General features: G+C 39.4%; 1 protein-coding gene and 1 pseudogene across 1 annotated transcript in view; both read right to left on the bottom strand.

The window, feature by feature from the left end:
- The window catches only part of LOC138986951 (ATP-binding cassette sub-family C member 4-like), a 91,024-nt gene that overhangs the window by 36,742 nt on the left and 36,035 nt on the right, over positions 1 to 18,247 (bottom strand). The window contains 5 exon segments of the mRNA XM_070366927.1: positions 4,801 to 4,992; positions 6,018 to 6,067; positions 6,070 to 6,117; positions 15,407 to 15,517; positions 16,650 to 16,769. Coding sequence (XP_070223028.1) covers positions 4,801 to 4,992; positions 6,018 to 6,067; positions 6,070 to 6,117; positions 15,407 to 15,517; positions 16,650 to 16,769 — 521 coding nt within the window.
- LOC138986952 (protein EURL homolog pseudogene) lies at positions 11,390 to 12,279 on the bottom strand (annotated as a pseudogene).

Raw genomic sequence — 18,247 nt, 5'->3', positions numbered from 1 at the left:
AGTAAATCTGTAGGGTTAGGTGGCAGAGATTTTTCTAGAGCCTCCTGCTCAGTCACAATAGGGGTTTGGGTGATTCATGAGCTCAGTCTCAAACTGTCTAAGGATATTTCTTGGAAATCACTAGCTATCAGTCATCAAAAACTGTCTTTGGGAGAAAAAGTAATTTACTAGAAGGTCCTATTTAAATGCAATGCTGAGAAAGTGAGCTGAATGGGCCTGAGACTCTGCATTTCTAAGAAGCTCCAGGAGATGCAGGTGCTACTGACCCTGGCACCAGAGTCTAAATCACAAGGAATTAGGAAGTTGGCAGGGGAAGGGGGACACACTGAGAATGAAGGGAGGGGTTTCTAGGAAAATATTATGTTAAAAAGGAGAAAAATATTTTTTGCACATTATACCAAGGTCTCGTAAGCATCTGTAAAAATGTATTATCCAAGTAATAGCTGTGAGCAAAAACAAACAAAATTAGTCTACCTCTAGAGCTGAAAAATGCTTTAATATGGCCCAGGACTCTCTAAAATCATCAAATCAACCACAAAAATCATCTAAATAAAAAATGTAGCCCATGTTCAGAAAACCAGGAAACCTAAGGTACTATTTACCTCAGTTTTTTTTTTTTTTTTTAATTTTTGGCTGAGCTGGGTCATGATTGCTGTGTTCAGTTCAGTTCAGTTCAGTCGCTCAGTCGTGTCCGACTCTTTGCGATCCCATGAATCGGAGCATGCCAGGCCTCCCTGTCCATCACCAACTCCTGGAGTTCACTCAGACTCATGTCCATCGAGTCAGTGATGCCATCCAGCCATCTCATCCTCTGTCGTCCCCTTCTCCTCCTGCCCCCAATCCCTCCTAGCATCAGAGTGTTTTCCAATGAGTCAACTCTTTCCATGAGGTGGCCAAAGTACTGGAGTTTCAGCTTTAGCATCATTCCCTCCAAAGCAATCCCAGGGCTGATCTCCTTCAAATGGACTGGTTGGATCTCCTTGCAGTCCAAGGGACTCTCAAGAGTCTTCTCCAACACCACAGTTCAAAAGCATCAATTCTTTGGTGCTCAGCCTTCTTCACAGTCCAACTTTCACATCCATACATGACCACAGGAAAAACCATAGCCTTGACTAGATGGACCTTTGTTGGCAAAGTAATGTCTCTGCTTTTGAATATGCTGTCTAGGTTGGACATAACTTTTCTTCCAAGGAGTAAGTGTCTTTTAATTTCACGGCTGCAGTCACCATCTGCAGTGATTTTGGAACCCAAAAAATAAAGTCTGACACTGTTTCCACTGTTTCCCTATCTGTTTCCCATGAAGTGATGGGGCCAGATGCCATGATCTTCATTTTCTGAATGTTGAGCTTTAACCCAACTTTTTCACTCTCCACTTTCACTTTCATCAAGAGGCTTTTTAGTTCCTCTTTCTGCCATAAGGGTGGTGTCATCTGCATATCTGAGGTTATTGATATTTCTCCCAGCAATCTTGATTCCAGATTGTGCTTCTTCCAGCTCAGCGTTTCTCATGATGTACTCTGCATATAAGTTAAATAAGCAGGGTGACAATATACAGCCTTGCCATACTCCTTTTCCTATTGGAACCAGTCTGTTGTTCCATGTCCAGTTCTAACTGTTGCTTCCTGACCTGCATACAGATTTCTCAAGAGGCAGGTCAGGTGGTCTGGTATTCCCATCTCTTACAGAATTTTCCACAGTTTATTGTGATCCAGGCTGTCTCTAGTTGTGATGAGTGCGGGCTATGCCTTGTTGCAGTGCACGGGCTTCTCACTCCTTTTGTTACTGAGCACAAGCTTGAGTAGTTGTGGCATGCAGGCTCAGTAGTTGTGCCGCATGGACTTACTTGCTCTTCGGCATGTGGAATCTTCTCAGACTAGGGATTGAACCAGTGTTCCCTGCACTGGCAGGTGAATTCTTCTCCACTGCAAAACGAGGGAAGTCTTGGTTCTTTATTTTCACTTGCTATTTCTTCTATGGATTAAAATCCTGCATAGTACCTACTACACTTTCCTATTGGCCGTAACTTCCAGGAATCCTGACAGCAGAAGGAATGAGGAAAACAGAATAAAGCCTCCCTTCTGCTAGGCTGGTTCACTCACATGTCCCCTCCCCACCCACAGCAGCCTCCCTTAATCAAATCCAACACCAAACGTGTCTCCTGGAGTGACGGGGGTGGGGACCATAAGCAGAAGAGGAATAGGTAGGATGTACACACGTGAAGTGAAATGGCTTCATAAACATGCTGCCCAGGTATCATCTCCCCACACAGAAATAAAGCTAATGGCGATACTGTGTCAAGTTGCTACAGTCATTAATTCAGTCTCCAAATTTAATTTGCCTGAAACATTTTAGAATATCAATAATCCTATGATTTTCAGGTATTAAGAAGGAAGAATAAAGAATCTGTTATGTTCCTAAGTTGTGTTACAGAGTTTCTTAGATAATTCATATTCTATGCCTTTGGGGAAAATTTAAGACAAGTGCAAGTTAACAGAATTACATTTACAATGGAAAATCTGACAGACACATTGTCTGACAGTAAATAACCATTGCCTTGAGTGCTCTAGGGGACAGGATTATATCAAGAGCTGTGGTTAATGTTTTCCTGACACACCAGTTCACCTTATTTCTGACCTACACTGGAACTGGAAGTAATTAAGACCAGCTTTTGCCCTGTGACTAACTGAAGCTGCTTTCTGGGTAGCATTTGGGGATTAAGTTGAATATTTATTTTTTTTCATTTTTATGTTACAAGGGTATTATTCACTAAATTACAGCTACAGTCCACTAGATGGGTCTGTGGTGCTGAGAGTTTTAAAGAGCAGTTCTTTCCGTTATTCAGAGCTGTCTTGTGTATGTGTGTGTGTTGGTTACTGGCTGCTCACACCTGTCTGCTACTCACCCTCGAAACCAGCAGTCCCTAAGCACCCTCTCTGTGCCCTGCAGAATGCCACTTTCTGGGGAAAAAAGATGAAAACAAGATGCTCCCTGATTTTAAAAAACCTCAAGGTACTTACTGTGAAATACAGATTCCAAATTATAAAGCATGCTATAGGTGGTAGCTTTTATTTTCATTATAGTAAAATTCACATAACATAAAATTTAACTGCATAACCATTTTTTAGTGGACAGTTTGGTGTTCAGTATATTCACATTGTTGTACAGCCAAGCTCGAGAAATTTTTTGCCTGCTAAAACTGAAATTCTATACCCATTAAACAAACAACTTCCCATTTCCCATCCACCAGTCCCTGGAGATCACCATCCTACTTCCTGTCTCCTTGAATTTGACTACTCTAGGAATCTCACATAAGTGGAATCAGAGTATTCATTCCCTTTGTGTCTGGCTTATATCATTTGGAAAGATATCATGAAGGTTTATCCATAGGTCAGAATTTTCTTCCTTTTTAAAACTGAAGAATATTTCATTGTAAGGATTTAGTTCCTTCCAACTTTTGGCTACTGTGAAAACAGTGTACCATAATTTCTATCTTAAAAGAAAAGATAAGACACTAACGAAGAATTGAGGGTCTCAAAGATTTGTTAGATCAACTCAGAAAATGAGGAGACGTTCACCAGCCAGATGATGGAGGGAACAGGTCTCTGAGGTAGAGGCGCAGCGTGCACGCTGAAAACCGGGAGGGCACGGTGCTTTGGGAGAACCTATACACGACCTGATTGCAGGGGTGTGCGTAAGTCAGGAGACATACTGGCTTCAGAGGGAGATGGGGAAGAGCTTCCTACCACCTTGTCTGTTCTGGTTTAGTCTCTTCAAGACTCTGTTGGGCCCAGCTGAAAGCCTCAAGCTTAACGAGAAAGGAACATCACCAGCAGACATGGACAATGGCAGGTCTAGGTCACAGCCTCTCTGCCATCTCCCATGTGGATCTTCCCTGCTCCCTTCAAGGTGCTTTTGACTTTGAGCAAGTCTCCAGGCCCTGCCTCCATCTGAGGCCCTGGTTCCTCACCCCTGACTGGGTCATGATTCAGGCTCTTCTCTTCCCGACAGCCCCTACTGGACTACGCTTAGGGCTGCGGTCTGGTTCCGGCAGCAACTCACCCAGGCCAGTAAGGATCAGTTATGTGCTAAAGAAAGAAGCAGTCTGTGGGTGGGAGGGCAGGGGCATGGCAGCTCAGTGTGGGTGAGTAGAGGACAAGTCCACAGCAAAAACCCAGGGACAGAGGAGCAGGCTACACCAGAGGGCACCATGGGAGGAAAAGAAGAAACACAAAGAAGAAAAGATGGGGAACATTGCTGGTGGTCCAGTGGCTAAGAACCTGTGCTCCCAAAGCAAGGGGGCCTGGGTTCCATTCCTGATCAGGGAACTATTAACAGATCCTACATGCTGCAACTAAGAGTGTGCATGCCCCAGTGAAGATCAAAGATCCTGTGTGCCACAACTAAGACCAGCACAGCCAAATAAATAAATAAAAATATATTAAAAAATAAAAGATGGAAAGGAATGAAATATTGGAGAGTTAGGAACAGGGAGCCAGGGCAGACTACACAGTCTTTGTTATGAATAATTAGGTGTCACATATTGTGCCCTGGGTCAGGTTAAGATCAAGGCCTGGAGCCCATGACCCATCAACCACCAGGAAGGAGCTGGTGACACAGGAAAAAAATGCTGGTATCCCCATTCCATGGTCAGTTTCCAAGAAAGATTCAGGGACAGTGTCACTGATCTAATCTGCATCCATTAGGAACAAAGAGTCCCCTGTACACAGACAAGGAAGCCAAGACCAGAAGTGGTGCTAAAACTTTAGCTGGATTTTAGAGAGGCAAATGGCTTAAACTAACCTTTTCTCTTGTGCCAATGGACATTCCCACGTTCTTCAATACCAGAGGCCCATCCAAGCTGTACCTGAAGTTCATATTAGAAAAGTAAATCTCTCCTCTCTCGGGCCAGGATGGAGGTGGACGATATTCATATTCCCAGGGTGCTTCTTTCTCAAGGTCTGTATATTCAATCCCCCTTTCTACTGAAATCATCTGAAACACATATGACATCACATGAGTTAGTGTCAGGGGTCTTATTTATGGATGATCAGAGACTGTAAGTAAAACCTTCTGCTTTCCTATGGTTTAGAACATCCTGGGCTCAGAATCCATAAAGGACAGAAGTAGGAGTCTGATGAGGCCTTGGATGATTTGCAAACTTGTTCATCATCCTCAATACTTTTACTTATGACTATTCCCTTCAACTTTATATTAAAACTAAAAGCATTACAGAAATGAATGGTAAAATTTTATTGATCCACCTTTCACATCTGAAGAAAAAAATGAGAATTTTTTCAAAGAAAAGAATACTTATGGACACCAATCAGTATGTGTGGCTACAGAAGGGTCACATGTTACAGATGAGCAGAACTGGACAGTCATCAAGACTCATTTTAATAATTAGTCACTGTCTACTCTGTTAGAAGGCTGACATGGAAAGACTTTGTTTTTCTCCCTTTAGGAAAAATTCAAAATGTATAATTTACATAACCCCACACCTTTGAGAGCACACTCTGAGAGGGAGCCTATCCTACCAGGAAGAAGGGCTGCCAGCAAATTCAGGTGTTCAACACATACAAGAATAAATGCTAAAATGCAAGGAGGGGTGCAGGAACATATTAATTAAATAAACCTCAAAATACTGGATTCTTTTCTTTTACCAAAAATGAGGAATTACCCATTAATAAACAAAGGTAAACAAGCTGCTAAGTTAATAAACAATTAGCCTATATTCTCTCCAGAATTTCAGGACCTTTCTCCTTTGAGACATTTACTGCATTTGAAGTCAGTCTGTGATGAATATAAAACTTTCTGACATGGTATACATAAGTCTGAGAAAGATGTATATATTTAATTTTACATTAACTTTAAGCAGATGGAGGAGAATACAAAAAAAAAAAAACTTTGTTAACTATAATGCAAAAATAATAGTTTTACTATTTTACATAAGAATTGCTTTTATGCCATTTAACAGCAAGGAGACTTGAAAAGGCTAAGAACAGAAAGATAAACATCACCATGTTCTCAACTTCGGCACTTTGCCTGATGCACCACGGGAACATCCCGTGAGTGTGAGCGTGAGAGACAGGACCAGGCCAACCTGCCCAGGAGTCAAAGCTAAATGAGGAAGAAGAGAAATAAGGTCAGTCTACTTCTCAACCCCTCACACAGCTCCTTCTGTCTCTTTACAATGAAGACTCTTTTATTTTTATGATTTTTATTGCAGAGTGACTGAACTGAACTGAATAGTTGATTTACAAAGTTGTATTAGTTTCAGGTGTACAGTAAAGTGAAATAGCCATATATATACATATAATCTATTCTTTTAAAGTTATTTTCCCATATATATCATTACAGAGTATTAATTAGAGTTCCCTGTGTTATACTGTAGGTCCTTTTTAGTTATCTATTGTATATAGTAGTGAGAGGACTCCTTTATAATATTTGATTCATTTACATGTAATGATAGTATTACTTATAATATTACTTCTGCTGATTGAGACCATAAAACAGTTAAAAAAATAAATAAGAAAAACCCACATGAGGGACTTCCTGGGTGGTCCAATAGCTGAGATTCCAAACTTCCAATGCAGGGGGCCTGGGTTTGATCCCTGGTCAGGAAACTAGACTGCACTTTCCACAACTAAGACTTCACACACTGCAACTAAAGTCCTGCCTGTCTCCCCTGAGACTGAAGATCCCCTGTGCCCCAACTAAGACCCAGGGCAGCCAAACGAATGAATAATGTTTTTAAATATTATGAACTTAGAAAGAATTAACAAAGTTGTTGCTGCTGTTCACTCACTAAGTCATGTCTGACTCTTTGCGACACTATGGATTACAGCACACCAGGCTTCCCTGTCCTTCATTATCTTCCGGAGTTTGTTCAAACTCATGTTCATTGAGTTGGTGATGCTATCGAACCATCTCATCCTCTGCTGCCCTCTTCTCCTTTTACCTTCAATCTTTCCCAGCATCAGGGTCTTTTCCAATGAGTCAGCATTTTGCATCAGGTGGCCAAAATATCGGAGCTTCAGCTTCGATGAATATTCAGGGTTGATTTCCTTTAGGATTGACTGCTTTGATCTCCTTACAGTCCAAAGGACTCTGAAGAGTCTCCACTAGCATCACAGTTCAAAAGCATAAATTCTTCAGCCCTCAGCCTTCTTAAGGGCTTCCCTTGTGGCTCAGCTGGTAAAGAATCTGCCTGCGGGAGACCTGGGTTTGATCCCTGTGTTGGGAAGATCTCCTGGAGAAGAGAATGACTGCCTACTCCAGTATTGTGGTCTGGAGAATTCCATGGACTGTATAGTTCATGGGGTTGCCAAAAGTCAGACATGACTGAGCCACTTTCACTTCACAGCCTTCTTAATGGCCCAACTCTTACAGTCTTACATAACTACTGGAAAAATCATAGCTTTGACTACATGGACTTCTGTTGGCAACATGATGTATCTGCTTTTGAATATTCTGTCTAGGTTTGTCATAGTTTTCCTTCCAAGAAGCAAACATCTTTTAATTTTATAGCTGTAGTCACTGTTCAAAGTGATTTTGGAAACTGATAAAATAAAATCTGTCACTGCTTCCACTTTTTCCCATATATATGCCATGTAGTGATGGAACAGGATGCCATGATCATTGTATTTTAAATGTTGAATTTCAAGCCAGCTTTTTCACTCTCCTCTTTCATCTTCATCAAGAGATTCCTTAGTTCCTCTTCACTTTCTGCCATTGAAGTGATATCATCCGCATATCTGAGGTTGTTGATATTTCTCCTGGCAATCTTGATTCTAGCTTGTAAGTCATCCAGCTTGGCATTTTGCATGATGTACTCTGCATATACCTTAAATAAACAGTGACAATATACAGCCTTTTTGTATTCTTTTCCCAATATTGAACCAGTCTGCTGTTCCATGTTCAGTTCTAACTGCTGCTTCTTGACCTGCATACAGGTTTCTCAGGAGACAGGTAAGATGGTCTGGTATTCCTGTCTCTTGCAGAATTTTCCACAGATTTATGTGATCCATGCAGTCAAAGCCTTTCACATAGTCAATGAAGCAGATGCCCTTCTGGAATTCCCTTGCTTTCTCTATGCTTGTATGAATGTTGGCAATTTGATCTCCATTTCCTCTGCCTTTTCTAAACCCAGCTTGTACATCTGGAAATTCCCATTTCACATACTGTTGAAGGATTTTGAACACAACCTTACTAGCATGCAAAATGAGTGCAATTGTATGGTAGTTTGAACATTCCTTGGCATGACCCTTCCATGGCATTGTAATGAAAACTGACCTTTTCCAGTCCTATGGCCACTGCTGAGTTTTCCAAATTTGCTGGCATATTGAGTGCCGCACTTCAACATCATCTCCTCTTAGGATTTTATTTTTTTTTTTTTCTATATTTCTGAAATCACTTCCCAACATGAAATTTATTTAAAAGTAATCCTCAAATGTATATAAAAGTGGGCACTCTGTGGTAAAATGAAGATATAATTTGAAAAACTAAAAACATTTCTTTGCTCCCAACACTGTAAGAAGCTACATAATGGACTGGAACACATCTGGCTGCCGCATGCATCATCTATCACTGGTGTGGTTTGAAAGAGCATGCCTTTCAAAAGACTAATTTGGACACTAAATACTAGGATCAAAGGGTAATAATCGCAAAGTAAACACATTTTTAGCTTAATTAAAAGGCTGACAGCATTTAAAATCTTTAAAGAGAACAATCTTGTGTTGTCAAAAATCACTTTCAACTTCAAACTAATTTTTAAACTTAATTCAACTTGCCTAATTATGAACTCTAAAGTGAAAAAATATTAGTCTTATTTCACTCTCCTTAATCATATAAGCTATTAAAATGTCAGTAATGGCTGACTGACGATCTCTTTTTTGCCATTTTGAAACTAAAAGTATAGGTGAGATTTTCTTCTAAACATCCTCAAAAGTACTAACAACTCTGCCGAAAAATGGTCAAGTGTGGTAACCATATTTGCAGTATTTCATATTCTCTGAAGGTAGAACTCAACTCTATCCCTTATCCTTACTTTAGCATATAGAATAACTGCATATTCGAGAAAACTAACATAGGAATATAAAATAAGTTTACCAAATATTTGGATAAACTGCTCTGCAAAATACTTTTGTCTAAAAATTTTTAAACTAGAATATCCATCCAAATCAAGTACTAGTGTGAGTACCAGCACCTCAGGTATTTTTTAAGAGCACCGTGCCTTTGAAGAGCTTACGTATAAATATCTAACTGGAGTAAATCAGAGTCTCCAAATAAGACTTTGGTACCTGTATGATCCCATCTAATTGTGCCAAACTCAGTAGTAAAGCTACATATTTGCCAGAAATAAGCAAACACTTTGTTTGGATAACACTGTTGTATTCAGGACTGTACCATGTGCCTGCTGTTCTGGAAACAAGCTACTGCTTCTATCAAAGGCAACACATCCTCAGTTTTTACGACTGTCCTAAGTGATCTAAATAGAAGCACAAATGTGTGCAAGCAGCACACTGGCTGATAACATCCTTAGTGAATTATGCCAAAAAGGAGAGTGAAGTCAAATTTGAACATCTGTCCATAACAATTAAGCACTGAGATACTTACTGGCATCAGGAAAGATCTCTATTCAACTTACAATTTATAGGGATTTTTGATATTGCACATTTCAATTTAAAGCTTATCAAAACTAAGGCAATGAATTCATTCCCCACTCCTTGGATTTTAAATTCATTTTGGATGACTCAAAGAATCGAGAAAAATGCAAAGTGTCTTTCAAAAGCTCCTCAAAAAGCAGTTATGTCATACTTCAAAGAAAACAAGACAAAAATCAGTAACATATCATTTAGTATCCTCAGGCAAATTTAACACATTTTACATTTTAGCATGACAAAAACTTGTTTTCTACCAGATGGAGGCGTTTCTTTGCTTGGTCAAATACTCTTTGTGTTCAAGACTAAAATCTGACTGACCCAAACCAGGGCAGGCTGCCAAATTTAAGGCAGAAGTTATTCATATCTTTGTGTATGAAACTGCCAAGCTAATGGGCTTTTCTCTTGATGCTTTCATGCAAAGGATCCTGTCTCATAAATACACTCTAAGTACCAGCAGAAAACAGAATTCAGAGCCCATTATAAATCTCGTTGGTTATAGCATTTACTATACTATATGGTTTGAAAACTTCTCTGTTTGAGACAACCTGTTTGTTCAGAACTCTTGGAAACATGAGAAGCAACTAACAAGAATATCTTCTTAAAAAGGAGCTTATTTTTTTGAATTAAGAGTTTTACTTTTCTGTCATAAGCAATCTTCTCTTTTCCTTTATATTCTAAAATTTAGAAAATGCTTCTTTGGGCACGACTATCAATGATGTTAACAGAATTTGGACAGTTGAATTCTTGAACTTTTATCGAGCACACAAAATGATTTTAATTTTTTTCAAAGACAGGACAACAGTTTCATGGCATATTAAATTTGAAGATAGATACTACATTTGACTTGGAAGTGAGGCTTGACTTAAAATTCTTGTCTAAATTCTAACACATCAAAGTCATTATTGAAAGTAATACTGACTAGAATAGGCTTTTACTTCTATAGAGATGAGCTGACATACAAAAACTAGATTAGTATTTTCTTCCTGAACTCATAATTGCTTTTATTAGAAAAAAATAATGTCTTTTATTTTCCTGTATACTTGCTTTAAAAAGTTATTAACTCCTCTAGAAGTCAAAACAGTTCAACTAGATAGATTTCTATTCCAAAATACATTTATCTTTGGAAAACAAGATAACAGCTGTAAAAACATTATTAAGAGAATAAAATGCAGTGATGTGAAATATGGATAACATTCACACACAAAGTGTAACTATAATATACAGAGCCATTCAAATACACATTTATAAAGAGAATGAAAAGGTACCTAAAATAGCATTTTATATATAAAATTTTCATATTAAAATATTGCTCAATAAATAAGAGGTGATATTATGAATTCCATTTCCCTCTTAAATGTTATCTTCAGTAATTTAGACTAATATAAGAACTGTTAACCTTCCTTTGTTTTGACAGGTGAAATACATTAAAACATGTTTAATAAAATCACTGTAACAGTATATTTAAGTAGTCACATGTGGTATAAATTAGGGAGGGCTGTTTAGTAATTATGGGAAAACAGATTCCCCAAATGAATCAAAATGATTAACCCTAGCGGACTAGAGTGTAATGGTCTGCTTTATTTGGCAAAGATGTTGAATATTGCCTTAATCTTTGCAAATTTAATGACCATAAAATAATTGACCATAACTTTCTTCAACTTCTTCAAAAGTGAACATGCCCAGCAGACCAAAAATGGCAGAGCATAGGAAGTAAGCGTAAGTGGAGTTCAGTTGCTTATGGGCAGGTGTAACTTCAATCCCGTTCGCCCATCTGCAGACATGGTAACTTGGAATAGTTCTTGAGAAGCTGTTCGATGGCAACGTATGGACATGGAGCTCTGAGGCTAAAGAATCTTTCTCTTGCACTTGGTGGGCTAACTCTTCAAAAACTTCCTGTATTTGCTGTTGGAGCTCTGCATTCAGTTGCTTTACCTCACCAAGAGTCATGGAATTCAATTCCTCTCTGCTGTAATGTGGATGCTGGGTCTGGACATGAGCCTCTGGACCAGAGATTGTCTTTTCCTTTTTCTGTTCCCGGTTGTGACTATGAGGCCACAGTACACTATTATGGCGTAAAGTGGTACCTGAATCTTGTAACACAGCAAGCCCAAAGTTTGTGTTCTCCTTCTGTTCCAACATTTGTTGTGTACAGTTTGAGAGGCCACCTGCATTTCCTTCTATCCACTTTGCAGAATACTTTGGTACTTGAGAGTCAAACTGTGGGAGTAACTTTTTATCTGGCTTATGCCTGAAGTTAAACAGGTGATGCTGGGGTTTTAGAACATTGGAGGCTGAATCCAGATCCTTATTTTGTGCATATTGTACAATCCAATTTATCTTCTTACTCAAAATAGTTTTAACTTCTTCATAAGTACTTTTTGAAAGCTTAGATCGAGGACAATCCTGGTTTGCAATCAAATGATATTTTTTTCAAAGCAGTCTTTATGGCCCCTTAACGATTTGGTGTGCAGGAGATCAGATTTTGGTATTCCCTCAATATTTAGCTCAAAACAAACGTGGCAGAAGGAGAGTGTTTCTTTGTCTGTTCCCAGTTTACAAACACTGCATATGTTGTCATCATTCAAATCAATGCTTAAAACTGCTCCTCTTCGCTCATAATGCCCGTCCGGGTTCGCGCGCCACTGCAGCCGCCGCCCGATCCAGCGGCTCGGGCTCCTCCTCCTCTTAGGATTTTAAACAGCTCAACTGGAATTCCATTACTTTCACTAGCTTTGTTCATAGTAATGCTTTGATAAAATCCACTTGACTTCACACTCCAGGATGTCTGAGTCTAGGTGAATGACCACACCATCATGGTTATCCAGGTCATTAAGTTCGTTTTTGTACAGTTCTTCTGTGTATTCTTGTCACCTCTTCCTAATCTCTTCTGCTTCTCTTATCATTTCTGTCCTATGTCATATTAATCCCACCTGGATTAAGATACACTTGACAGTATTACATAGGTGAAGATCATGTCATTATTCAGATTTTTGTCCCTATGGCTTCAATTATCATTATGTAATTTCACTTTATACATCCAATGCAGCTGCAGTTGAAACCACAAAAACAAGGCAATGGGTTCTAAGAGGTAGTGTTTTTAAATCTAAAATATGACTCTCACAGCTCCATTATTAGTGACTATGATTCAGTGTTATTACTATGGACTAGTTAAGGACACTGAATTCATGCCACATTCCAACAGCTGCTCATCTGGTACCCACACAGCAGTGAGGATACTGTTTTTGCAACAGAGAACCTTTCTCACCCCTATATACCAGAACCCTACAACCAAGAGATTCAAGTAGACTTAAAGCTAAAACCTAAAACCTAAGCTGTACAAAAAGCTTAATAGTAAACTTGATTCTCTCCTCCTAACTACAGGACACTACCTGGAATGTCCAGAAGATCAGTTTGCTACAGTTGTATAGACCTTCAAACCATTCAAGAAAAATAAAAAGATAAAAGATCTCAACAAAGACCTACTGCAAATAAATAAATTACTCAAAGCAATCTATAGATTCAGTGAAATTCCTATTAAATTACCAATGGCATTTTTCACAGAATTAGAACAAAATATTTTATATTTTGTATGGAAACACAAAATACCATGAATAGCCAATGCAGTTTTGAAACAAACAAAGAAGAAAAATGAAGCTGGAAGGAATCAGGCTCCCTGTCTTTAAACTATACTACACAGCTACAGTAATTGAAACAGTATGCTACTGGCACCAAAACCAGAAATATAGATCAATGGAACCAGATAGAAAGTCCAGAGACAAACCTATTCACCTATGGTCACCTATGGCAAAGGAAGCAAGAATATACAATGGAGAAAAGACAGTCTCTTCAATAAGTGTTGCTAGGAAAACTAGACAGCTACTTGTAAAAGAATAAAATCAGAACACTCCCTAACCCCATACTCAAAAATAAATTCAAAATAGATTCTAGACATAAATATAAGAACAGACACTACAAAACTCTTATATGAAAACATAGAGAGAACTCTCTCTGACATAAACTACAGTAAGCTCTTTATTGATCCACCACTAGGACAATGAAAATAAAATAAAACATAAACATTTGGGACCTAATAAAGCTTAAAAGCTTTTGCATGCAAAGAAAACCATAAAAATACCAAAAAAGACAACCTGCAGAATGAGGGGAAATATTTGCAAATGAAGTGACTGACAAGGGATTAAACTCCAAAAGAATACAGTTCGTGCAGTTCAATATCAAAAATAAATAAATAAACAACCCAATCAAAAAAATGGGCAGAAGATTAAGACAGACAGTCTCCAAAGAAGACATACAGATGGCCTAAAAGCACATGAATGATGATAAAATCTCTAATTATTACAGAAATGCATATCAAAACTACAGTGAGGTTTCACCTCACACCAGTCAGTATGACCATCATCAAAAAGTCTACAAACAATAAATACTGGATAGGATGTGGAGAAAAAGGCACCCTCCAACACTGTTGGTGGGAAGGTAAACTGGTACAGACACCATGGAGAACAATGTGGAGGTCCTTTAGAACCCTAAAAACAGAGCTACTGTATGATCCAGCAATCCCATTCCTGGGTATATATCCAGAGAAAACCATAATTCCAAAAGATTCATGCACCCTAATGTTCACTGACGCACTATTTACAATAGCCAGGACATGGAAGAAACCTCAATGTCCATCAACAAGCAATGGATATGGAAGAAGCGGTACCATACATACAATGGAATATTACCCAGCCATAAAAGGGCAAAAGAATGCCATTTACAGCAACATGGCTGGACCTAGAGACTTTAGTACTGAGTGAAGTAAGTCAGACAGAGAAAGATAGAGTATGATGTCACTTATATATGGAATCTAAAAAACGGCTTCAAATGAACTTATCTACAAAACAGAAGTAGAGTTACAGGTGTAGAAAATAAACTTATGGTTACCATGAGAAAGGGAGGGGTGGGATAAATTGGAAGACTGGGATTGACACATGCATACTACTATATGTAAAAGATTAAAATAGATAACTAATAAGAAACTACTGTAAAGTACAGGGAACTCTTTAATGACATATATGGGAAAAGAATATAAAAAAGAGTGGCTATATTTTATGTGCAGCAGATTCACTTTGCTGTACATCTGAAACCAAGACAACAGTGTAAATCAACCATACCCCAATAAAACTTAAAAATGAAAGAATGGACTAATGAGCCAAAGCAGGAGCCCAAGGCACCACAGGTCTGCTGGAGCAGGCATGTTCATACCTGGTCTTTGCTCCTAAAGATTCCGAAAGCCAAAGACAGACATTCTTTTCTAAAGGACAATGTATGTGAAGTATCTACTAAAATGCAAATTACTAAAAAAATGATACATGCACCCCAATGTTCATGGCGTACAGAAAAAGAGTCTTTAAAAAAGTGGAGATATGTATAATAGATTCACTTGCCTATACACCTGAAGCTAACACATTGTAAATCAACCATATGCCAATCAATTTTTTTTTTTAAAAAGAGATCTCAACAAGAACCTATTGTAAATAAATAAATAAATAGGAAAAAATATAAAAGTTCTCATCAAGACACAAATGACTTCACATGGACCAAACTGAGGAGTCATATGCAGCAAACACTTTAATACAATTCATTAGAACCAAAGAGTATATATTAGACATGATGACAAGAATTTAAAAACTACAAACAAAGCTGTAAACTGTAAACAAACCACAAATATCCACATCTGTACTTACTTTCTACCAGAATCAGGGCCCCAAAGGCAACAACAGTGACAAAGATGGCACAGGTGACATCCAGATACACAGCGAGCCATCGGGACGTCGTCAAAAGCAGGAACCAAGCCTCTGGATTTGTGAATCGTTAAGCATAATACATAAACAGAAAAACCATGTTAGCTGCTTCTCATAACAGAGAGCATTTTCTCAGTTGAGCTACAGAAGATTTTACACAAGGTAGAATAGCAAAGTTACACACCCAAGAATCCTGGAAATTCCAGAAAACTAGGCTCCAACACAAGACAACACATGGGTCACAGAGGATCAGTCCAGGAAGCAAGGCTTGAGAACTTGAACCCACAGGTTATCAACAAAAATACGATCATAAGAGAGGAGGCAGTAAATCCTCTCATTGGTGTGTTCCCTGTAGTGCTGGGTCTCAGCATGAAGATCATCCTCTCACAGGGCCGACTGCTCCCAGCTCTCTGACAGCTGAGGCACAGCTCACACTGTTTCCAGCACCTTCTGCCCTCACTACAGGGCACTGCGATGTTTATTCTTAAGGGCCAGGGTCTACATGACCATCAGCTAACAGGATCTGCATGTGACTTTCAAAATGCCATTTTATCTTCAAAATAAAGTAACGATTGGAAGTTTGACCAGGATTTCATAGACTTGGAGGAAATTCTGAATTTTCTACCTAGGAAAAACAATTTCACCGATACAAAGTATGATCAAGTGGGTTGCAAAGCAGGAAATTATTTTTGTCCATCATGTCTGCTACCCTCCATGCTCTGAAAAGAGTTGGCAAACCACTCTGGGGGCCAAGAACAGGGACCACCTGGTTCTGAAAAGAAAGTTTTATTGGAACACAGCCATTGGCTGATGTATTATCTTTGCCTGTCTTTCTGCTACAACAGCAAAGGTGAGTGTTGCAACAAAGACAGCACACAAAGCCTACAATATTCCCTAACTGGATCTTTTCAAAAAAGAAAAGTTTGCTGACTCCTGACCTAAAGAGACAGAAATCCATATGGCACCGTGATGGAAGGACCATGCAAGCCAGTCAGGGGAGAAAAGCAGGGCTGTGAGGGGGGAAGGGGGAGCACAGAGGGGATGATGAAAGGAAGGGGTTGGGGAGGCAGGTGGGCAGAGAGGCAGCATGGAGAGAGATGCTGGCCAGCAAGACTACCTGAGAGGGAGTTCAGGCCTCAGAAGGCAGCACACCCCATCTTGAAATTATTTCCAGAAATTTACAGACCTGAGTGCAAATCCTGGTATGCATCAAACAGCTGCTGAAACTTCTGTTCAGCTTTGTATGCCCGGATGGTCCAGAGTCCCCGGAGAGAAGATGCTAAGTGGGAAAACACTGGGCTCCGAGCTGGAGAAGCAGAGACAGACACACATCAGAGAAAGTCAGGGAGGCTGGATTCGAGGAAACCAACTGCCTCCCGGCCTCTGTGGTCACATGTCCTGCTAAAGGGAATCCTCCATGTGACCCTAAACTACTGCTCACACCAAGCTTCACTTTAATGACCTGGGAATGAGAGATTCTCTTTGAAACGATCTTTGACCAAATTAAAATCACAGCTAGATTTAGATATAGAAATTCTTGTTCTTTCACCAAGATCCTCTCAAACACGACTCCCTCCAAATTCTTCTGGCATCTCACCAGGTGGAAATTGTTCACAATTTTTAAAAAATATACTGAAGAATATTTGATGTACAATAATGTGTTAGTTTCAGGTATATAGTATAGTCATTCAGTTATTAGTTTTTTTCCTGATTATGTTCCATTACAGGTTATTATAAGATACTGAATAAAATTCCCTGTGCTTTACAGTAGATCTTTGTTGCTTATTTATTTGACATATCAATAGTAGTGTGTCTGTTAACCCCATACTTCTAATTTGTTCTTCCCTCCCTCCCAATCCCCTCTGGTAACCATAAATTTGTTTGTTTTCTATGTCTTTATTTATATTTTGTATACAGATTCATTTGTATTACTTTTAGATTCCATTTATAAGTGATATCATATTTGTCTTTCTCTGACTTACTTTCAGTTCAGTTTAGTTCAGTTCAGTCGCTCAGTGGTGTCCGACTCTCTGCGACCCCATGAATCACAGCACGCCAGGCCTCCCTGTCCATCACCAACACCCAGAATTCACTCAAACTCATGTCCATCGAGTCGGGGATGCCATCCAGCCATCTCATCCTCTGTCGTCCCCTTCTCCTCCTGCCCCCAATCCCTCCCAGCATCAGGGTCTTTTCCATTGAGTCAACTCTTCACATGAGGTGGCCAAAGTATTGGAGTTTCAGCTTCAGCATCAGTCCTTCCAATGAACACCCAGGACTGACTTTACTAAGAATAATATTCTCTAAATCCATCCATGTTGCTGCAAATGGCAATATTTCATTCTTTTCCATGGGTGAGTAATTATTGTTCACTAATTTTTGAATTAGTAGCATTCTAAAATTTAATTCTCATTAGCATCCTCACCACCCTGAATTTTGATGAGCTATCTGTGTGTTGTTTCCACCTTAGATTAGTAACCTAAGGGCTGGGATTGAGTCAGTACATCCCCCACAGTGGACCAGAGCCAGACATAGGAGAGGTGGGAGATGAGAAAGGAGAGCGGACAGTCTGCCGTCTCCCCCATCCTGGGCCTGTCCCTGCACCTGCACCAGGAGTCTCTGTGCAGGTCACAGAGCATCTGGTTCTGCACTGCCCTTGTGCACACAAGACTCATACAACCAAGGATTCTTTGAACAGTCTTGACCTCCACTCTGGAAGCCTGATGGATGTTTTCATAACTGCTCTGCTGGATCTCTGAACTGCGACATCATCTAACACTTCCC

This window comes from Bos mutus, unplaced genomic scaffold, assembly GCF_027580195.1.
Source record: "Bos mutus isolate GX-2022 unplaced genomic scaffold, NWIPB_WYAK_1.1 CTG300, whole genome shotgun sequence".
Lineage (NCBI taxonomy): Eukaryota > Metazoa > Chordata > Mammalia > Artiodactyla > Bovidae > Bos > Bos mutus.
This window is presented reverse-complemented; position numbering and strand designations above follow the sequence as displayed.